Below are 22,673 nucleotides of genomic sequence, written 5' to 3' on the forward strand. Positions count from 1 at the left end.
AAGAGACAAAACCCCTTTTACCCAGATACCATCCCCATATGCAGTAGAACCCAGTCTCTTGCTGGGGCTCTTGGCCCTTTTCCACACACACACAGTTACAGGGTGTACCCTCTGTGGTGCAGTCCCAAACTCAAAGCCCACAGATACATCACCAGGGCAATACTAGCTGTCCACTTGTCTGTAGCCTCCCCTTGCTGTCACCAGCCGTCTGCCAGTCGCCGTCGTCCACCGCTGCTCCTACCGGCCGCCCAGCGGTCGCTGCCGCTCCTACCAGCCACCCGCTGGTCCTGCTGTTGTCCGCCGGTCCTAACCCCACTGCTTGGGACTGCCCTAAGGCAGAACCCAGTGGTTTCAGCTCTGTGTGGCCTCAGCTGCCACTCTGTGATTTCAGCTCTTGGTATCTCTAGTGTGGGGTTTCACAAACACCCTAGTAGCCAGCTCTATCTTTCAACAGGTGGGGAGGATTAGTCAAGCCAGGCTTATAGCTATATGGCCAAGGCATAAGCAGGGCCATGGCACTCAGCAAGCTGGCTCAACCAGTACCCCTCCCCTTCTCCCTCACAATGCTTTAAACCAGGGAGCCCTGTGTAATCAATGTCTTACACAGCTAAGGCAACTGCCCTGTCCCCCGCAACAACCCAGAGCATTGGTGAGATCTCACAACTCCCGCTTTAAGTGTCAGCTTAAATTGTGATTTTACAACTACATGTTTACAATAGACCAAATCTCATGGCTTACTTGCTACCCATTAGGCTTTGCCTGAAAAGGTATCACACATGCACACCTTTTGCATTCTCATGCAGATGACCTCTGGGAGACTCATTCCTCCCAGCCTTCAGCAGCACTGCATTCCTTCTGCCACATTCCCTACAAGTATAAATACACATTTTTATAAAATATGCAAGACGCTTAATGTGTTTAAGGTTGTAAATACATTTATACAGAATAGTATTTGAGAAATAATGTTTTGGAATGTTAAAATTAGACTACGTTGTAAGACATGCACAAGGGGAAAGACACGAGGTCACATTTGCAACCTTTAACTTTGGCATTTTCTAACTTTTGAATGAACCATGTGATCTTAACATTTTCTTCACTTATTCTCTTTAATGGAATAGTGTGGATAGGTAATATAGTTTGTAACGTGTTTTAGGTCCCACTCAGTGAAGTATGCTGCTAAATGCAAGATAATTTTTCATGACACAATAATTTTAATTTAATTTTGCTATAGACCGTGATGAGTGAGCCACAGCTAATGTTACACAGTACCATGTAAGCACTAACATGGTGGTTATGAACTCAGTGTCTTTCCAAGGATTGTCAAAGGACTGTGGGATCCTCATTAAAGCATTGCTCTGCTCTCTTCAATGAAGTCTTCTGCTTAGTTTGTTGAATCACAGTTATTTGGAAAGCATTGGGTATGAATCTTGTCTAGATCATCCATCATTCTGTATGTAAATGGAGCTTGATCACTAGGGCGTACTCCTAAGAGGTGTTGTGCATCCTCATGTCCCATCGTACTGTGGTGAGATGGAACTGATTCTAGATCAGCTGAGATTCAGAGATACAGGATTGCTTGTTGGAAGGATGAGGGTTGCTACAGCTTGATTTGGTGACATCATAATGCATTTACAGGAAAAAAAAAACTACGGAAAGAAAATTAATTTCACTGTGAAAATCTGTTTGTTCTGTGATCAAAACCAAGATAATACTAAACCTAAGATTCTTTTTGAGGGTTTTGTTTGCGAAATTTTGATTTTAATCCAAGATGTTGTATTTCAGGTTTCAAGCTCATGTTACTTTATTGTATTATATGGCCCATCATTACGACAATTTCCCTTGATAATCTTAGTTGTGTTTTGTTGTCTCTTTGTTAAACTACTTCCTTAGAAATCTATTTTGCTTAATTGTTGTTTAAGAGAATACAGTATTTTTCCTTATGTAAACTGGTTAATGTCCTATCACTATGGAATGCGATAGGAAGTCAAGATAGATCTCAAAAGTCAAATATTCCTAATTTTAGTGTGAATTTCTAGTCTGCATAATATGTCATTCTTCACAGAGCAATGGGCTTCTTTTAGGTGTTAGCAAAAAATTGGCATAAAGACTACCCACAAAATCCATGTTTCCTTTTTAAAAAATATTTGTTTTCCCACTGATGCCTGTGCTTCTTCAGTTCCACAATATTCATATTTTTAAATAGGACCAAGAATGGGATTTTGGCTGCTAACCTTCCTTTAACTATTTGTTAATATTTTTCTTTCTCCTCTCTACACAGTAAGAAATCTTTTAGTTGGTTATTAACAAAGATTAGTTGGTTATTAACAAAGCCATGTGAACCTAATAACAACCACAAGATAACATTTTGAGTGCTACAACATGATCCACTGCACCGTCCAGTACAGTTGGTCCAGTGAACAGGCAAACATGTAATGCATTCCCTTTAAAAGGTTACATGTGGGATCTCTTGTGTCTTTACATATGGTCATGATGCTTCTAGGAGTGGCAGCCAGTACAACAGCTCCAGGCAATGAAAGCTAGCAGTTATTCAAAGCTGGGGCGACCATGTTTCCCTGTCCCAAACATGAGACAGGGAGATATGTGGAGGAGGGATGGCTCCTCCGGGGAGCCGGGAAGGAGGTGGCAGCTGCTGGTGCTCCCCAGGAGCCCCAGGGAAGCTGGCCAGTGCTCCCCAGGAGCCCTGGGGAAGTGGCAGCTGCCCATGCTCCCCCTGCTTCCCCGAGGCTGACAACGGTGTGGGGGGCAAATATGGGACAATGAGTCTCTTTTTTAAAAAAAAAAAAAAAAAAAAAAAAAGTCAGAAAACATTTTTGGCATCACAAATACTGAACCGTCCCACCCAATATGGGAGGGATGGTCACCCTATTCAAAGCACAGTCTTGTACAGAATATCCTACAATGTATTTAAAATATTGGGCAAGTGAACTAAAGGTTTCACCATGATCTTAGTACTGATATTGTTTGGATGTTTACTAAACAGCTAACCAATCCCATATTTAGTAATGAAGTTAAATAGAGGACCAAATGATGACACAAATTTGCATTTTCAGTTAGATGTAGATTAACAATGGTTTCTGTCTCATTCTGTGGAATTGTAATATTGTTTCTGAATGCAAAAAGTCAACGTAACATGAAGATGGTCATGGTTGTTAATGGCTTGTATTAGCTGGAAGCTATAAAATCATCCAAGGACTCCGTTAGTGTTGGAATAATAATTTACCAAGACAATTACCACATGGTGGAATTTTTTGCAGCTCTAATTCAGTGTTATTAATAATGAATAAAACTGCAATTTTCTTAGGTTGCTAGGGGCAGTGGGGAATTATTTCAATGAATATTTCAGCACATTAGTTTAATCATAGTTCCACAAAATTCAAGTGGGCAATATTTTATACTTCTAAGTTCAGTCTGCTAAGGGACCATAGTCATTAAATTGCAAACTATTTGCACTAAGATCCATTCTATGATTTACTAGCCTTGTTAAAAACACTGTAAAAGGAAGCAAGCTGTGCCATTAATACTTGTAATTTGATGCTGCATTTGTTAATGGGTTCATGGTGATTAATGTTTTAAGCAGTAGACAGAACATTTAGAGACAGGCTGGGCTGATCTCTTTAATGCCTAAATACTAGTTAATATATTAGAATATTGCACATATTTGTAATACATGTTTTTGCTCAAGCATTTTCCTTAATGCCACTGAAATATAGAAGCAGCACTGAAATTACATGCATATCATATATATAAATACAGTGCAAGTTCTGATATATACTGACGTGTTCTCTATTTCACAGCCAATTGCATGACTTCTGGCGCTTGGATTACTGGGAGGATGATCTGCGCCGGCGAAGACGATTTGTTCGCAATGCTTTTGGATCCACTCATTCTGAAGCTCTCCTCAAAGCTGCGGTGGAGTATGGTCAGTTCTAGTCACCTACTTTTAAATAGAGAGACTCTTTAGTTGTCTTGTGGGACCAAATTAGAGTGTTGAGATTCATGTCAGTGTTTTCTCACATCATGGTTTAAGGAAGCTGAAACAGGAACTATTTCAGCCTCATTAGTTGATGGGATAGAGGACTTGCTCTTGGATGCTATGAAGCACTCACTCTTCCTAGTTCCTAATGGTTTAGCAGTATTTCTCTGAGTTCTAGCAGAACCTGGTTTAGAGCAATGGCAGAGCTGCAGGGGTGGGGAGGTGATAGGTTATTGGTGTGGTCCAGTTCAGTCATACCTACTGGCTTGAAAAAGTGCCACGCATGTACATAAAGGCCACCCTCTTCCCCATACTGAAAACTGATTAAAGGAACATAACTTTGCATATGTGAACTAAATACTGAATTCACTGGAAGTTTTGAATGTGTTAGATCTAATTCACTCCTTATAGCTGATTTGTGGAACTCACTACCTGAGGATACTATTGAGGTAAATGGCTTGTAATAAGTTTCAGAAAAAAAAATCAGACGTTTAAATTAATATCAGCTGTACAATGTACTAGATAGTATATTATTTATTAAAATACAAATGTTTGTCAATTGTAATGATTCATAGCATAAGCTGATCAATATCTGGGGTCAAGAACTAATTTTCCCTTATGGCATACAGTATTGCACATTTGACAGAGTGGTATATTTATTTTCCTCCACCTTACTTTGAGTCATCCCATATAGAACCAGCGTCAGAGGCAGATGTCAAATCTTTAGCTTGAACTGCTGTAACGATTACTATGTACCTTTACAGAAACAAATATGGATTTTAGTCCTTGTCTCCATTCTGCTTTAATACAGAATTGCAATTCTGGGCAAGTTGTTAATATTTAAATATGTAAAAATTTTGACTTTAAACCAGCTAGAAAGCAAGAAGGAAGCTGGTTTACAGCCTGTAATCTTGGCCTCTTACAGCCTGATTCAGCACCATTTTTTATATTAATAGAAGTTTTGTCATTTACTTCGGGGGGTTAGTTTCATGTCCTTATAATGCAAATTAGCTGCTCTTATTTCCCTCTCAACAACACAACATAATGTGCCATTTCTGTAATATTTCAGGAAACAAAAGGGAACCCCATATAGTTACATATAGTTTACCTGTTACTGTGTTTAACATACAAGTGAATAAAGCTTAAGTATTGCCAGGGCAGTGCATGTCAAACATTCATTGGTTGTGTTTCAGATTACAGTAGAAAGAAGTTATCTAGTTGGCAGTCTTATAATTAACTGTATCTGATATTCAGCTTTCCCATAAATAAATTAAAAGTATGGTGTGGCACTCTGGAAGAATTTTAAACAGCAGGCATTGAAGTTAAAAACCACAGATTCCACCTTGCTATACTTACTTTTCAGAGGCTTACGCGTATGGATTTTAATATTGAAACTTTTCATTGACCTTCCTCTGTGAGAAAACATCCTTAACACTGATGTTATTTTTATGCCTCTTGGTGATACTAATGAGTTGAATAATTTATGAGGTTGTCATGTGAAAAGGATTTGGTTCAGTTTGATGTACTTTCAGCCTCTGGTGTTGGAATGTGATTAATAAAGAGCTGGAGGCATAGAATTTTTTCCATGGTATGTTACTTTCATTGCTTTTTTTTTCATTTTGTTTTATAATTTTACATTGGAATTGTTTATAATAAATGTTTTTAATAGCAAAAGCTCAAAATAATGCCACTATATGCAAACATTTGAAAAGTTTTTTAAAATCATAATATACTAGTTATTCCCTGATCTCAAATATTTTATTTGTGGAAATAAGCTATTGATTTTAAAAAAGGAAGGCTTTTTAATTTTACTCAAGAGCAACCTTAAATTTTAACTGATATCTAGACAAAAAATGCTATTTTGGATATAATTGTGGAAAACATCTTACAAGTTTTTATTATCTGCATTAACCGTCAGTTATATGATTTTATGTATAAATATTGCAGTGGAGAAATGTTTAGTCAAAGCCTAAGTCAGCAAGCTCCTCTGTGTCTATGATCAAAGGCATCAACTTAAATAGGTCTGATCAGGCATTGCAGAAGAGATCAGGCAGCGTCAGCTGAGTTTAAAAACACAGAGCAAAGACGACAAAATTAATCAGTCATTTCTTTGGCAACAAATAATAAGATATGCTGAGGATTGCAGATGAGAGTTTGTGTTCCTTGGAGCTGTGCCTGCTTAACACCTGATTTATCTAAGCTTGTGTTGCCATTAAGATATGACCTTGATGAATAAAAGACTGCTCTATATCTAATCTAGAATTAAATCAGTGTTGATGGCGGATGCATGGATACTGTAATAATGTGAGCCTTGAAGTCATAAAGGAATAGAAAAGTCTTGGCTATGGCAAATATGGCTGTGGTCTGTACACCTGTTTCAGAGAAGAAATATCAACATGTTTGTTTCTTCTTTAAAGAGCCAAAATAAATAGGGGTAGAGGGGAAACGGAGGTGTGAAAAGTCTGACAAGGGAAATGGCTATTTACAATAAGAACTAATCTTTTTCTAACGTTCCTCAACCTATCTAGATGTACTTTGATTATAATCTAAGAATTCTTCTACAAATATTATACTAAAAGTAGGTTCATTGTTTATACCAGTTTATATATATTGAGGTTTCTGTGATTAGTACAAACTATTGTACGTGATTGAGATTGCTAACAAAGACATAAAAGCACTTCAATAAATTGAAGCAATCTAGTTCAAAACAGATTCCCATGGATGTCTTTTTAACTATCCAATAGTGAGTGCTCTGTTTCACAGCCATGCTTGCAAAGATAGGGTGGTAAACTGAATTATGTGTTGTGTCTTCCATCTCTTACTCTGTGATATTGAACGCTAAGGCTTTGTCTGCACTACGCGGCTTTCAGTGACAGGGCCATGTTGCTAAATGTTGAGCAGCATAGCTGCTGTTCGTTGGTGTTTGTGTTAGTAAAATACTTCTGCCCCCATGAGCAGCGTTTGCCTTCTTGGCAGGAGAGTGCTCATGATGTTTTGTTTGCACTGAGGCTTTCCACAGCAAAACTTTTGTCTTTTGAGGTTGGAGTTTTTAAGCCCTTGCAAACAACAAAAGCTGTTGTTGTCCAAATGGCAGCATGGACCAAGCATAAGTCTGGAGAGTTTGTAGGCTGTTAAAATGACTTGCATATCTGAATGTAAAATTAGATTTCTAGTAAGTAAGTTCAGTAAATATTATGCATTATTCCAAGTTGTGTGTTTGGTTCCAGGCCTGCCAACAACAAATCTGGGTCCCAGGGCAGCCTAGTCAGTTTGACCTCATGTACATACAAGTTGCTGCCCCATGGATATGGTCTGCCTGATATTTGGGTGATGGTGTGCCTGCATTGGCTGGTGCCCAGCAAGTTGCCAGCTTCACTGATGGGTGCTCTGTTCTAGCATGGCCAGGGCTTCCATATGCCCACCCAGTAGGGTTGTCAGCTACCTCATTAGGTAAATCCAAAAACCCTTGCTCTGCCACTGTACTGCCCCTCTCCTGAGGTCATGCCCCTGTCCCAATCTCCTCTGTGGCCCCACTCCCTGCTCACTTCATACCTTCTCCCTCCATTGCTTGTTCTCCCCCACACTCAGTCACTTTCACCAAGCTGGGATAGTGGGGTTGAGTGCTGGAGTAGGTGTGGACTCCAGGAGGGAATTTAGGTGTAGAAGGAGATGTGGACTCTGGGTGGGAATTTGGATGCTAGCTCTGGGCTGAGGCAAGTGAGTGGGCTGTGGATGTGAGTGAGCAGGGCAGTGTACAGCTTGGGCAGCTTCTGAAAGCAACTGGCACACCCTTCTGGTAACAACTCCTAAGCAGGGGAGGGGGAGAGGCAGTATCTGTAGGCACCACCCCCACAATGCCCATTGGCCCCAGTTCCCAGCCAATGGAAGCTGAGGGGTCAGCACTTGGAATAGACATAGCACACATAGACTCCCTCCCCACAGGAGCCATGGGAATGTGTGCAGTAGCCACCAGCCATGTCCAGGAACAGCAGGGAGCAAGGGTGGGCATGAAGCATACCTTAGCCCTGCTGCACTGCTGGCAGCAGTGGCTGGCATCTCTCAGGCCCTTTTAAATTGCCTTGCCCCCCTTTTGCCTCCCCCACCAATGGGTCAGTTTGGTTCATTTCTCACTATCATAACTACATAAAATAAAGATCCATATCTCATTTTTTAAAAAACAACAACAAGTCCTGTGGCACCTTATAGACCAACAGATATCTTGGACCATAAGCTTTCGTAGGCAAAGTCCCACTTCATCAGATGCATGAGTATGGGGGGAGGGTTCAGAGGAGGATTTAAAGAGGGGCTCTCAGTAAAGGGGAGGGCCAGAGCTGACAAGGTCTATTCAGTCAGGGTGGAAATGACCCGTCATCGGCAGTTAGTGTGGAGTTGTGAACATCAAGAGAGGAGAAAACAAGTCAGTTCATCAGGGAGGATGTGGCCCATTGTCAGTTGCTAATGTGGAGGTCTGAACATCAAGAGCAGAGAAACTGCTTTTGTAATGGACCAACCACTCCCAGTCTCTGTTCACTCCTTGGTTGATGGAGTCAAATTTTCAAATGAATTGCAGCTCAGAAATTTCACTTTCCATTTTATTTTTGAAATTTTTTGTTGTAGGACTGCTGCTTTTAAATCTGTGACAGAGTGTCAAGGGAGATTGAAGTGTTCTACAGGTTTTTGTGTATTACCATTCTTGATGTCTGATGCCTGATGTAAAAGAATAAATGGACATATATTGTAATATGAGGCTTCCTCTCATGTCACTCCTACCAATCATTACTCTTTCTCCAAGTCCCTTTCTGATTGCGGTCAGTTTCATGACAGCGATTTTTAATAATTTGGGTCCTGCAGTCTCTCATCCTCACTGTGGGTATGTCTACACTGGAAAATTATTTCAAAATAGCAGCTGCTATTTTGAAATAATTATGTGAGTGTCTACACAATGTAATGCAATGCCTTATTTCAAAGTTGGTAAACTTCATTGTACAAGAAACAGTGCCAATTTTGAAATAGGCACTATTCCTCATAATACATATTTTGAAATAGGGGCTGTGGGGACAGGGGGTTGAGTCTATTTCGAAATAAGCCATAGTGCACCCAATGGCTTTCTTGCCAAATAGGCTCTTGTGTGTAGATGCTCTATTTCAAAATAGCTGAGCGCTATTTTGAAATGCATTGTGTGTGTACCTGTGCTATTTTGAAATAAGCTATTCAGTAATACCTCTTTTAGAACAGCTTTTTCCGGAAGAACGCTACTCTGTAGACATAGCCTGACTGTTTTGTTGCTGTACCTTACTACATGCCTTCAGTATTGCTTCAGAGAACAGACATTTTTTTCCTCTTGTCTCTGAAGATATTCTACAGAGAGTGCTCCAATGATGGTCAAAATCCAAAATATGTCTTAGAGAAAGCAAAGTTTATTAGGTTAATTGGATGTTATCAAAAGCAAATTAAGGGTGTGTGATATAGAATAGCTGTAGCTAAAAGTCTCAGAAGCAGTCTCACAAGTTAAGTAAAATCTAGTTACACTTACATTAAGCAAGCATATGCTTACAGTGAGAATGATCTATTGCCAGTGATAAAGATGGGGTGGGTAAAGTTATTATTTCAATTATAGCTGTGAAATTCCATTTGCTTCCAGAATCATCCCTGTGCAACCCAATTTGAATGTCAGATTCCTGGTCAAGTTTGCCTGCATGGGGGATGGTGGGGGGAACCTCATTTGTAAACTGAGCAGATTGGTTATGGAGTCAGAACTCCAAAACACCATTTCAGTGTCCATTCTAAGGGTGAGAAAGCACATTAGTAATACACTTTAAACTTTGAAATGCATGTAACATTTTAGTAAATATTGATTAAAGAAATATGAAATATGTGGCTAACAACTTAATTTAGCATTTATATTTCATGCTAATTCATTTTATTGTCCATCCTTTTCTTTTATGATAGTATTTTTCATGGACTGAAAACAAAACACAAAAGCAATTGACTGAGATTAAAAATGTAATCTTAGAAGAAAAATATCTAAAGAATACTATCCAAACATCTTGAAACCTTTGTTGTGAGGAATTTCAAGTGTAGTGTACACAATAGATTTTCATGTAATCAGGATCCTTCTAAAACACCTATGTTATCAGTCTCTTCATGGATAATCAGATTTCTTATTATTCATACTTCTCTTTCTGCTAATCATAAAGCAACATAAATGTTTTAGGTAGCCATTTTTCAAAATATGTTAGTGCTTCAGCTGTAAAAAATATTAACGTGCACAATACAAAAAACATTAGCCACTGGAAATATATAAGCCAAGAGCTTTCCAATCCCAATTTAATTATTTCAGAAACATTGCACAGATGCAGGTATAAAAGAAAGGAAAGAAAGAAAAAGCTAATGACACAAAGAAAATCTCTAGTTCAATGTATGCTTAGTTTTAACCTATATACAATATGACAATTACAAGCAATTTTCAGGAGTAGCATCTGCTTTATGGATTGATATTATGTAGATACTAATCTAGATATTACAATGAAGAGTACTTTAAAATATGTATGGGGTGGTGGTAGTACTAATCCATAAAAGGCTTCCAGATGTTATCAAATAAGTCCCCTCTGTTCTTCAATCTAAATGTGGTCATTACAGAGGAAGCCATGTGAGACAGGCATGTAAACCATTCCACTCAGTTGGATAAGCATTGTCTTTCCATTTTCTCAGTCGGACGTTTTGCTGCCATTAGTCCAATTATCAACAAAGTCTCTTTGTTTACAGCCAGTTCGCAACGACACAAATATAATTTAATATAAATAAAACAGCAGTGACCAAAATATTGGAGTCATTAATTTTGGTGATTCTCCCATATTTTCACCCAAAAATTAACTTTTTCCATCCCATTGTCCTATGTCCTACAGAGATTCAACCATCTTTAGCCTAGATTGTATATTTTGAAGTGTCATATAAAATATATGCATTATTTTAAAATACTGTGTTTTGAGGTTTGCATCCGCAGCCTTCTATTGTAGTCCAACAGTGCCATCCACTGATTATCCAAATGATCTTCCAATACATTTCTTCCCAATATAGCTTTAAGAAAAACAGTACAATTTAACTGAGCCCCATTAAAAATATCAGTGTGGATGCCTCCTGTATATGGCTCTTTTTAAGAAGCCTAGATCCAATCATTATCTAAAGTTTTTCAAGGGACATCGTTAAACAGATTTGCAATGCAAGATCTCAGTGGTAACAAAAATTGAATAAAAATTTACACAGGCTGTTGACTCACATCTTCCTAATGATTTCTTACTTCAGAAAACCTCTTAAATATATTCTTGTTAATTAGGTCTGCCATGATGAAGAGCTCCTTGGTAATGAAGACCTGGTATGATATAATATAATATAAGAAATATTCAAAAGTATATTTGTTTTTTCTCATTATGGAAGTTCCTGCAGGCTAATTAGCTAAGAGGACAAAAGCAATGTAAAGTTACTTTACAATAACTGGAGAATGTAAAAATCTATTTCCTGTGTTTATTTGACAAATCATTAGCCACCTGAAGCACAAGAATATTCATGATCACTTTATGGTTAATTCTCAGTAACTGCCAGGGGTTACTTTATTGGGAGATCATGGGTTTAGTTGTAGCCACAAAAATCATGAAATCGTGGATGTAAAATCCAGCAAACATACACTTTTCTTGGTGGAGTGTGGAGGGGAGATTTGGGACGAGGTAGGAGTTAGAGAGTGAGCCTATCCCACACTTACCCTGTATCTGGAGTTCTTCTTCCACAGGTCTAGGTTCAGCTCCTCACTCTAAATATATTGACCTCAGGTGAAACTGAATAGTTTTGTGATCCCATTGACCAGCTTGGGACCTCAAGAGCAGGAAGCCAAGTCCAGACCTGTGGAACAAGATCCACTGATGGTAGGGAGTTTGGGGGGCAGACTCACTTTCCAGGCTGTTCCCTTCTCAGTGGGCGAAAATTAGGTTTGCTGTGTTGGATGGGTACTCAGTGGTCCATCAGCAGTTTAGTATACTGCAGTCCTGGACTCAGGAGGTTATAACTGCTAGTAATTAATTATTTGGGAAATATGCAAATATCTGTACAGTAAACTCCCAAAATATGTGGCTTCAAGTTTTAATATTTGTTACGCGCAACTTGTAAGAGTTGCTAAGAGCCCCTTCCCCCAGCTGTGCAGCTGTCAGCCTGACAGTGGTGCCACTGGGGGAAGGCAGGGAGAAGCAGCCAGGAAACTAACAAGCCCTGATGGGCTGTTCAGTTTCTTGGGTCCCCACCCTGACTTGCACGAAAAATTGAGTTACATGGGAGTTGCAGAAATGCAACCCCCACATAACTTGGGGTTTTATTGTAATGATTTTTCCAAGCTTTATGTATCAAATCTCTGTTACCCAAAATTTGAGTCTTTCCAGATATCTAAAATGTGTCAAAACTGAAAATTACTTTTGCAATATCTCGATTTTTATCTTTCAAATGCCTTTCCTCTGACATCTGCTGAAATTGACACTTTTTGATCTCTCTTGATCTATCCCTTGGCTGCATTCTGTAACAAATACCACTTTGTAGAGCAACAAACCAAAGCAGCAGAAATGTAGCCCTTTAAAGACTAACAAAATGATTTATTCAGTGATGAGCTTTTGTGGGACAGACCCACTTGTTAGTCATTAAATCATTTTGTTAGTCTTTAAAGGGCTACATTTCTGCTGCTTTGGTTTGTTGGAGTACAGACTAACACGGTTACCTCTCTGTTACTTTGTAGAACATTCATCCTTTGTGCCAGTATGTGATATGGCCACCTCTGTTTCACGCTTCCTTCAGCTGAAGGAATTCAACTCCAAAATGGGCAGTAAGAACAAAAAATGACTTAAAAGCAAATATAGTGGGTTGTGAAACTTCTTAAAAGACCAAAACTGCCACCAACAATTAACAGCCTCATAGTTCTAGCAGCTGCTTTATCCTTTTCGTGCCTCACCCAATATGTATACATGTATGCACAAACATGTGTGACACCTTATATTCTTATCAATATAGATAGTTTGTGTGCCAAGAATAAAGCATTGTGATTTAAAATGTATTTAATATTGCATGGGGCTGGTTCTTGTTCTTTGACTTCAGCTGTGTTGATAAGTAGCTAATATGGAAGTTATTGAGCATGAATAGGAGCTTCTGTGTGCAAAGCACTCCTCAGAGATTCTTTGGGAGAGTGTGGCAGTTTGACATCCTGTAAGTAGATCACAGCTGGCTTGAGCAGCACTTCAGAGTCTGATCTGTATGCCATTCGCACCTCCCATATTTATGCTTAATAACAAGTTAGTGGAATAAGAGCATTGCTTCTCAGTTTTAAAAACCAGTTTAAAGCAGTTATATTTTTAAAATTCCTTTCCCTACACCCACTTCTTCTTCAGCTCCTCCACTTGGTTACACGAGTCTTTTCCACTTTAGTAATGACTTGGCTAGAATGTTTCAATTGCTTTTTAGATGGGGTTTGGTTTGGTTCTGGTTTTGCTTTGCTTCAGATGAAGGATGAAGGAGGGGTTCTCCTTTAGAGAAGTGCTTCATATGACTGGGTCTATTGGGCCTGTGGTTAGGAGCGTCCTCTGTATTTACACCAGTCCAGCCCTGGCATGGGGCTGTATCCTCAGGACTTTTTTCCAGTAGACACTAATTTCCTGTGGTTCTCCCCAGGCTCAATCTCTGCTCAGTCCCTGTAGCCAACCAGGAGGTCCCTCAATGCTCCCCTGGTCCCTGCTAGCAAACAGTTCTAGCCTCACTCCTACCAGACAGCAGCATCTCACTCCCGCAGTCCCTGCCCTCACTTAGTAGTCTGTGATCCTGCTTTTTTCCCAGCCATTCACACAGCCCTTGCTTCTCCAGCTCAAAATATATTGCCCTCATTAGCTACTTCCCCTGCAGCAACTGTAGCCTGTTTGGAGGACTTCTCTGCTGCTCCTTTCCTGGCATAAGTGTGGCAGACCCCTGAAGCCTTCAGGAGGACCTTTGGGTCTAGTCCACCCTGTCACAGAGTATTAACAGTACAGAGGGGCTGAGCCTTAGATGGATTGAAAAACTTAAGAAGTACCATCTTGGTCCAAAGCACCTCCAAAGAGTTTGATGTTAACAGCAGAGAACAAAGCCTGCCAAGCACAGTTAGCGTCAGAGGGAGCGCATGGGGTCTCCTGAATGTATTTCTAGCCTCTTGACGCAGACAAAAAATGTACGATTGCTAGCTCCATTCCTCCTTCCCTATGACATGCTCTTGGACCATACAAAATTTCAGAAAAATTGAGATAAAATGAGTGAGATACTCACACACTCCAGCCCTTTGCCAGGTGAAAGGGGCATAGTGATGAAAAGGGACCCCACAAGCTCTGCATCTGAGTGAGAGAGAATTCCTCTGGCACAGGAACTGAGAGACTCCGCAGGAGGCTGTCCTTAGACAACATCCTCTCAAACCCTCAGTTAGAGAAGATGAACGGGGGAGGGAAAAGTATGTCAATGGTGGGGCTATAACACTGTTACTAGAGTCAGAAGGGCATATAACAATGGCTTAAAATACCTTAGTTCCGCCCTCTTCTTGGGCTCTGAGTTTTGCACCTGCCTCTAAGAGGACAGAACAGATGCTACCCAGTGGTTTCAGTTGAAAACTCCTACTGCCCATTTCCATTGTTCCAGTAGCATAAAAGGAACCTTAAGAGGACTGTAACAGTCTCTGGAAATACCTCCTGCATAATGAGATTGCTCAGCTGACAGTTACCAAAATAACTGTGCCCAGAATGAGGAAAGAGAGGAATCAAGGCTCATTTCTTTCTTTTCAACAAACAAGCAGCTTTTATGGGGGGAGGGGGGTGGTGTTTTGTTGTTCCTTTTTCCCATGTGCAATATTTCCACTCTGTTACTTCAAAACCAATGCCAATTAAAATTATATTTATTTATGGGATACTAAAACTGGTAGGGTATGTGCAGATATAGGATGATCATCTGGCCTGTTTTCACCAGGAGAGTCCGTATTTTAGGCAGGTGTGCCACATTTTTTTTTTAACAAAAAGGCAGTTTCTCTTGTGTATTCATTCCCCAGCAGAGCTGCCCTTTCCCCAAGTCAGTGCAACCGCAGCTGCCGGTAAAGTCAGTCAGGGGCTGGCAGGACAGCATGTGCAGCACATACTGACCAGCCAGTACAGGCAGCAGCAGAAGAGTTAGCCGTGGGCCCTGTCACCAAGGTAAGACAGGGTATGTTGGGGTAGGTAGTATGTTTTGTCCCCATCATCTAAGATTTTAAGGGGGACCTGGTGCCCCAGCAGTACTGGGAGCCCCTCCATGGAATGGCTGCCCCTGCAGCTGGGGAGACCACTGAAGGGAGGTAGCGCAATCCCCACTGCAGGATATACTTCCGTACAGGGCCTTCCTCATACCATGGGACAGCCACTTCCGCAGCTAGGGAGCCCCCACAACCACAGAGCTCTCCTGGGGCAGCAGCCCCATTGCCAGTGCCCTGAGACATGGGGCAGCCATCCTCTGCAGCCAGGGAACCCTCCCCCCAGCAGGGCGGCAGCCCCATTCCCAGCCACTGGATGTGTGGGGCAGCCAGGGAGGTCCCTGGCAGGGCGGCAGCCCCATTCCTGGTGCCCAGAGATGGGAGGTAGCCAGAAGCATCCCACCCCTGCAGGGCAACAGCCCCTGCAGGGCAGCCAGTGCTGAAGCCAGGGAGCATCCCTGCAGCATTCCCATAACCCAATGGCATGGGGCAGCCAGCGAGTCCCCCAACTTCCACAGGGCAACTGCTCCTGCAACTTTGGAGCTCCCCCGTGTGGTGGCAGCCCCATTCCAGCACCCCGTAGCATGGGGCAGCCAGGGAGTTGCAGTTGCTTGACAGCCGCAGCTGGAGAGCTGCCCCGCTCCCTGGTGTCCAATATTTGGCACAGGGAAACATGGTCTCCCTAAGCAGACAAAAATACTGTCTTGCTGTAAGGAACATGTGCTCCTACCTGTTGGGTATTGCATACCCATTGAGTATTGCATATCTGTAGAAGGGCTACAAGTGCATGAATTTCAGGATCTTACCTTACTATATGTACCATTTTATTATGGTAGCGCATTTGATTAACAAAAAAACCAGCTGAGTTGTGGGACAAATAAGATGCTTATATGTGTTTCAGCAAAGTACTTTGCTTCAGCTGAGATTATAAACTTACAGTATTCATAAGTACCCAGTTGATATCAAAGTTCTGTACTTACTAAAAAGAATATTTCTAGAGGAACTTTCTGAAATACAACTCTAGTAAACATGTTCTCAGAGACACTTTATTACACGGATCTGTCAGCCAACATCTCATGCATATTTCAAAACATGTATTTATTTTTTCATATGATGCACATTACATTGAAATTTGATGTTTTCCATAGCAGGTCTTCTCTATGCTCTTTATACCTAGGGATTCCCTTACCCATTATTCGTAGAGGACCTGGACTGCATTTATAATAGTTGCTCTTTTCTAGCTGGAGAACTGTGTTCAACACTTGAGAAGTTTTCCATTGTTTTTCCTTTTGCCACCCAAGAAGGTACTCAATCCCTCTTTCAAACAGCTGAGCCATGCTGTCTCAACAGCATCTTACTTCAAGCCAGCCTGGAAAGTGGTCTTGCCAACCACTGTGAATATAACATGAATAAGGAGGTTTTTCAGTCAGTTTCACAATAACTTGAAAAGTTTGAATCTTGTAATTTTTTTTCTAGAAAGCAAGGCTAGAGAACCAGAAAAAGAGTCCCAGAGACAGTGTTCTGTATGTGATTATGAAACAGGTCACTTCAGAGGTGGGAATAGAACCCATAGCTGTAATACAACTAAAGCAAATCTTGCACTTCTGTGACAAATTAAATGATTTTTATAATTTAGACTGACACTGTGTGAACCATTAGCAGCGAGACCACAAAGAGATGTTTATGCCTTTGTTGCTGTTTCCTTACTAAGAGATCTGGATTAAATCCAATCTGAATGAATGAAGTCAAAGGCAAAGCGCCTATTGAGTGCACTGACATAAGGATTTCAGACCTGATTCTTTAGTTCAGGTGCTAGAAGCTCATACCTTTACCGAGATCCTAGAGAAGGATGTTGTTATTATTTGTCCAGAGTGATCTCACAAAGGCATTGGTTCTGTGTGCGTGTGTCCTTGTGTGCTGGCCTGTATGCGGAGGATAAGAGCAGGCATTCTCCCACAAGTTACTGCTATAGCTGAAGTAGTCATGGACTCTGCTGTGGGTTCTGAAGGTTCTGGATTCAGTCCCTGTTGGTGACCTATGTGAGAGTGAAAATAATAATGTACATCTATGTATAAAGGCTAATATGTTATTGTTTGTTTTTTTTTAATCACAAAACGTACTTAAAAGTGAATGTGGATACTGAACTAATGTTTACTTTACTATTCTAATTTTATAACTATTAATGGATGCTGTCCCTTTAAATTAAATGTAGCTTCCTAAGTTTGTTTCTGGGGAGAGATTTTGTGTATATCCAAGGGGCAGAGACCCTGCTTGGGTAAGTTCCAAGGAAGACCAGAACTCAGGTAAACTTATCTTTCCAGAAAGCAAACCTCATCCCTGAAGATGCAACATTTGTGATTATTGGACTCCTCTAGCTAGAACATCTTTCACCTTTAGATCACCAGTTTGAATCCCACCAATGGTAGAGATTAAAAGTTGTTCCTTTCTCATGAATATTTGCTAGTATTGATCCAAGATGAGTTTGTGGAGTTCTATTTCTTGCTCTCACATCATGACACTGAACACCAGAACCTTGCTGCTCTCCATTCCACTTCTTGACCCAAAGCCCTACCTCCCCATTCCTATTTTACTCCCCTCACTGTCATTTGCAGTTCTCTTCACCTTCCTCCCCTGCCAGCTGAACAGAGCTCAAGGGTTGTGGGGGTGAATGGGGCATTGCAGGTGGTGGGGGGCAGAGTCACACTTCAGGTGGGGGGGTGCGGTGACAGGCAGGAAGGAACAGGGAGAGCTGCTCTTGGGATGGAGGGGTGAATGGGACATCACGGGACTAGAAGTGGTGCATGGTTGGAGGATTAATGGGTGAGTGGGGCAGGACAGGAGAACTGGCACTACCCCAGTCCACCGGAGCCATCTCTGTGTGTTCCTCCAGGTTCCAGTAACAGCTGCTGTTCTTATCCTCACCTCCCCACACTGGAGGCTAGTTACATTACCGCAGATATTTGGGTTTTCAGAGTCCAGTCAGTATATTTGCCTTTCTAATTTTGTCCCTACATTCCTGTGTTGTTTATATTCCTTCTTTATACTTTGACCTAGTTTCCACTTTTTATACAATTCCTTTTAGATGTTTAGGTCATTTAAGATCTTCTGGTTAAGTCAAGCTGGTCTCTTGCCACATGGCCTTTCCTTCCTTCATAGAGGAATGGTTTGCTTTTGCACCCTTAGTAATGTCCTTTTGAAAAATTTGCCAACTGTCTTCAACTGTTTTTCCTCATAAACTTGCTTCCCATGGGACCTTATCTACAAGCCCTCTGAGTTTACTGAAGTCTTCCTTCCTGATGTCCACTGTCTTTATTTTGCTGTTCTCCCTTCTACCACTCCTTAGAATCATGAAGTCTATCTTTTAATGATCACTTCCACCCAAGCTGCCTGTCGCTTTCAAATTCTCAACCAGTTCCTCCCTACTTGTTAAAATCAAATCTAAAACAGCTTCCCTCCAATGGCTTTTTCTGCCTTCTGAAATAAATTGTCTCCAATGCCTTCCAAGAACTTGTTGGATAGTCTGTGCTCTGCTGTGTTCTTCTCCCAACGGAAGTCGGGATAATTGATGTCCCCCATCACCACCCAAGTTCTGTGCTTTGGATGATTTTGTTAGTTGCTTTAAAAAAGCTTCCTCCACCTCCTCTTCCTTGTTAGATGACCTAGTAGACCCCTGCCATGCCATCACCCCTGCTGTTTACCCCTTTGAACCTTACCCAGAGAAGTGTTTCCCATGTCCATCTCAACCTCAGTCCAAATATACACATTTTAATATATAAAGTAAACACCTCCTCTTTTTCATCTGCCTATGTTTTGATTAAACTGTACCCTTCTATACCAATATTCCACTTACGTATATTATCCCACCAAGTCTCTGTGATACCAACTTTGTCATACTTGTGTTTATTTACTAGCATTTCAAGTTTTTCCTGCTTATTTCCCATACTTATTGCATTTGTTATACAGACGACTTAGATACTGATTTGATTTTAACCCCATACACTATCATAGAATTGCTTGTCTGTACTAAGTGTTAACATTTATAAAGAAGGGGGTTGAAGTTATTTTTATTCATTTTATATCTCCCAAATTCAGCAACTTATCCTTTTCATTTATAAGGGTTGTTTGTTTGTTTGTTTGTTTGGCAGCAGATCACAACTCTGTTATATGGTTTTAGCCCCATACAACTCTGGTGATTTTGACCTGGTGGCCCTATGTTCTGAAGACAGATAAAGATACAGAATGCACTTTTTTTTCTGTATAACATGTACTGACGTGCTTATTTTAAATATTCCAAACTCAAAACTAAAAGACTAAACAGCTACCATTTACCTTTAATTTTAAAAAGCCATTTTATCAAATTCTGTTTCAAAAGTATGGAATTAATTTTTCAATATGCACTCTAAGAGCATTACTATATTTACCCCTTATACTTATGTAGTACCACATTTAAATTCAGACACATTTTTGCTTACCTTTTTAATTGTATTTCATTTGAAATATATCACTAGATATGAATATCCTCTTTGGTGGTCTTTGTTTAGAAATCTTTGCTTGCATATGAATATTTTGAATTAGGAATAAATGAAATTCCTTTTTGGCTGTCAAAAGCAAATTGTGAAAATGCATTGCATGGCTTTGAAAATCAGTACACTCTATTAGCAGAGCTGTCAATATAAAAAGTGCATTTCATTTCCACCTCTTGCTCTAATAACCTTTTCTATGTTACTTGCAGGCAGTTCACATAATCAGAGTATATTGTCAGCTTACTGGAGTTGGGGAAGCATGAAATGAAAATTGTGTTAATATTGATCCAATTCTCTTACTTGCAAGTGTCCTTGGTGTCCTTTCCACTGAGCAATAACTGTTGGTGTTATGTAGTTATTTTCCTCTTAGCTATTGCTATAGTTTTTTGTAAAATGTTTGCAAGCACAATTAGGGATATTGTTTCTATTGTATTAAATTAATTTTCTTATGTGTAATATTTAATAATTTGAGACACAGGATTTTAAGCAATCCATAAAACATCAGAAAAGTTTAATGCTATCCATAATTTACCAGACCATAGTGTATATAAAGTGGTTACATTTAAGAGAAAAATGCAAATTATTAGGGAATGCCTTCCATATGAAGAGAGATTAATAAAGTAGGTAGGTTTTGCTCAGAAAAGAGGTAATTAAGGGGCATATGATAGGGGTCTATGAAATCATGACAAGTGTTGAGAAAGTAACTAAGAAAATGTTATTTGCTCCTCATAACACAGAAGGTGTAGAGGTCCCCAAAGGAAATTAATAGGTAGCATGTTTAAAACAAATGAAGTATTTCTTCACACAATACACAATCAGCCTTTGGAACTACTTGCCAGAGGATGTTGCGAAGGCCAAGACTATAACAGCATTTAAAAATGAACTAGATAAATTCATGGAAGATAGGTCCAACAATGGCTGTTAGCAAGGAGGGGCAAGGATGATATCCCTAACCTCTTTTTGCCAAATCTGGGAATGGGCAAGAGGGGATGGATAACTTGAAGATTACCTATTCTGTTCATCTTCTCTGTGGCACCTGGCATTGGTTACTGTCAGAAGATAGCATACTGGGCTAGATGGACCTTTGGTCTGATCCTGTATGGCTGTTCTTATGGAAGACGTTGTATTAGTTTGTAACTGACACAAGTTTTATACAATACGGGCTCATTCTTCAACCATAGCTTGTATGTGACAAATTACCAGTGACAAATTACATTTTATATCCAATCTAAATATTGGATGATCTTAAAAATATCCAGGAAGTAGAATAAAGGGCTCAGCTCTGCTCTCCTTTACTTGAAAATGAATTGGGCATATCCAACTCTATCATTACTAGCTATGAAGCCATGAACAAGTCAGTGAGGACTTTATTTTTATTTTCAGAGGTGCAGATACCTTACATCCCATCTGAACTTAATGGTAACCATGAAAATTTATTGTTTGTGAAAATCATAGCCCATAACCTCAGTTATGCATCAGTTCATTCATCCGTAAATGTTTACCCATCTATGTAAAGTGCTTTAAAAATCTGTGGACAGAAGTGGTATGTGACTAACTATTATAAAGTCAAGGTGAAGGAGGAAATATCATTTGGTGGACCAGCTTTTGTTAGTATGAAAAGCGATCTGCAGCCTGCATGATGTACACAGCATGTCATGATAAGTCTCTGTTGGATCCAGGCAGTTTGTATACCTTGCATCCACAAGTATGGTTGCCCTCACCTCCCACTGTCATGAGCTACAAGGACTTTCTTGCTACACATCCCGCAGCCCCCGTTGATCAAGAACAGTCAATCGTGACCAATTGGCAGCTGCAGATGGACATACATGCAAATGCAAGGTAAACAGCCTGTCTGGCTGCCCACCAGTGGCTTACCCTGACAAGCTGCATGTGGCCTACAAGCCACAGGTTGCCCGCCACTGGTTCACAGAGAGACCCAAAGAGGAACTCTGTGAAACAGGAAAGCTTGTCTTCTCACCAACGGAAGTTGATCCAATAAAAAATACTACCTCAGCCACCCTGTGTCTTTAAAATCGTGGGAACAATAAGCATCTACCAACACTGTATGAAAATATTATGACTTTCCTTATAATAATTTTTAAAATAAATGAGAATCTACTACATATGCATACATGAGTCACTGATTTTGGCCTTGGGCAAGTTATTATACCTCTGCAATTCTATTTCAAACAAGTAAAACTTACAATGATATGTACTTCCTAATGAAAAAGGCTTTGAGTTTGAGAGAAGAAAAAATGGTTTATAAGAATAAAATGTTAATTTACAAATTACACAGCAACAAGGAGTATAGTATTTTAGTATTACAGGATGAGAGTAAAACATAAGCTATTAGTTATATATAAAAGCTGGACTTTTTTTTTAATAGTGCAGCATTCTGGTTATGTCTGTAGTAGTATCCTAAAACCAGGTTTTTAATGATTTAATCATAGAATCATAGAACACTAGGACCGGAAGGGGCCTCGAGAGGCCATCGAGTCCAGTCCCCTGCCCCAACGGCAGGACCGACCACTATCTACACCATCCCTGATAGACATCTATCTAATCTGTTCTTAAATATCTCCAGCAAGGGAGATTCTACAACCTCCCTTGGCAACTTATTCCAGTACTTGACCACCCTGACAGTTAGGAACCTTTTCCTAATGTCCAACCTAAACTTCCCTTGCTGCAGCTTAAGTCCATTGCCTCTTGTTCTCTCCTCAGAGGCCAAGAAGAACAAGTTTTCTCCCTCCTCCTTATGACACCCTTTAAGATATCTGAAAACCGCTATCATGTCCCCCCTCAATCTTCTCTTTTCCAAGCTAAACAAGCCCAATTCTTTCAGCCTTTCTTCATAAGTCATGTTCTCCAGACCTTTTATCATTCTAGTTGCTCT

At 40.2% G+C, this 22,673-nt stretch overlaps 1 protein-coding gene across 8 annotated transcripts in view; it reads left to right on the plus strand.

The window, feature by feature from the left end:
• The window catches only part of NBEA (neurobeachin), a 776,083-nt gene that overhangs the window by 439,651 nt on the left and 313,759 nt on the right, over nt 1-22,673 (plus strand). For all 8 annotated transcript variants that reach the window (XM_074986506.1, XM_074986516.1, XM_074986543.1 and 5 more), the window contains one exon: nt 3,816-3,940. In XM_074986506.1, the coding sequence (XP_074842607.1) occupies nt 3,816-3,940 (125 nt within the window). The remainder of the gene's footprint in view (nt 1-3,815; nt 3,941-22,673) is intronic.

The sequence above is a fragment of the Carettochelys insculpta genome, chromosome 1 (assembly GCF_033958435.1).
Source record: "Carettochelys insculpta isolate YL-2023 chromosome 1, ASM3395843v1, whole genome shotgun sequence".
Classification (NCBI taxonomy): Eukaryota; Metazoa; Chordata; order Testudines; family Carettochelyidae; genus Carettochelys; species Carettochelys insculpta.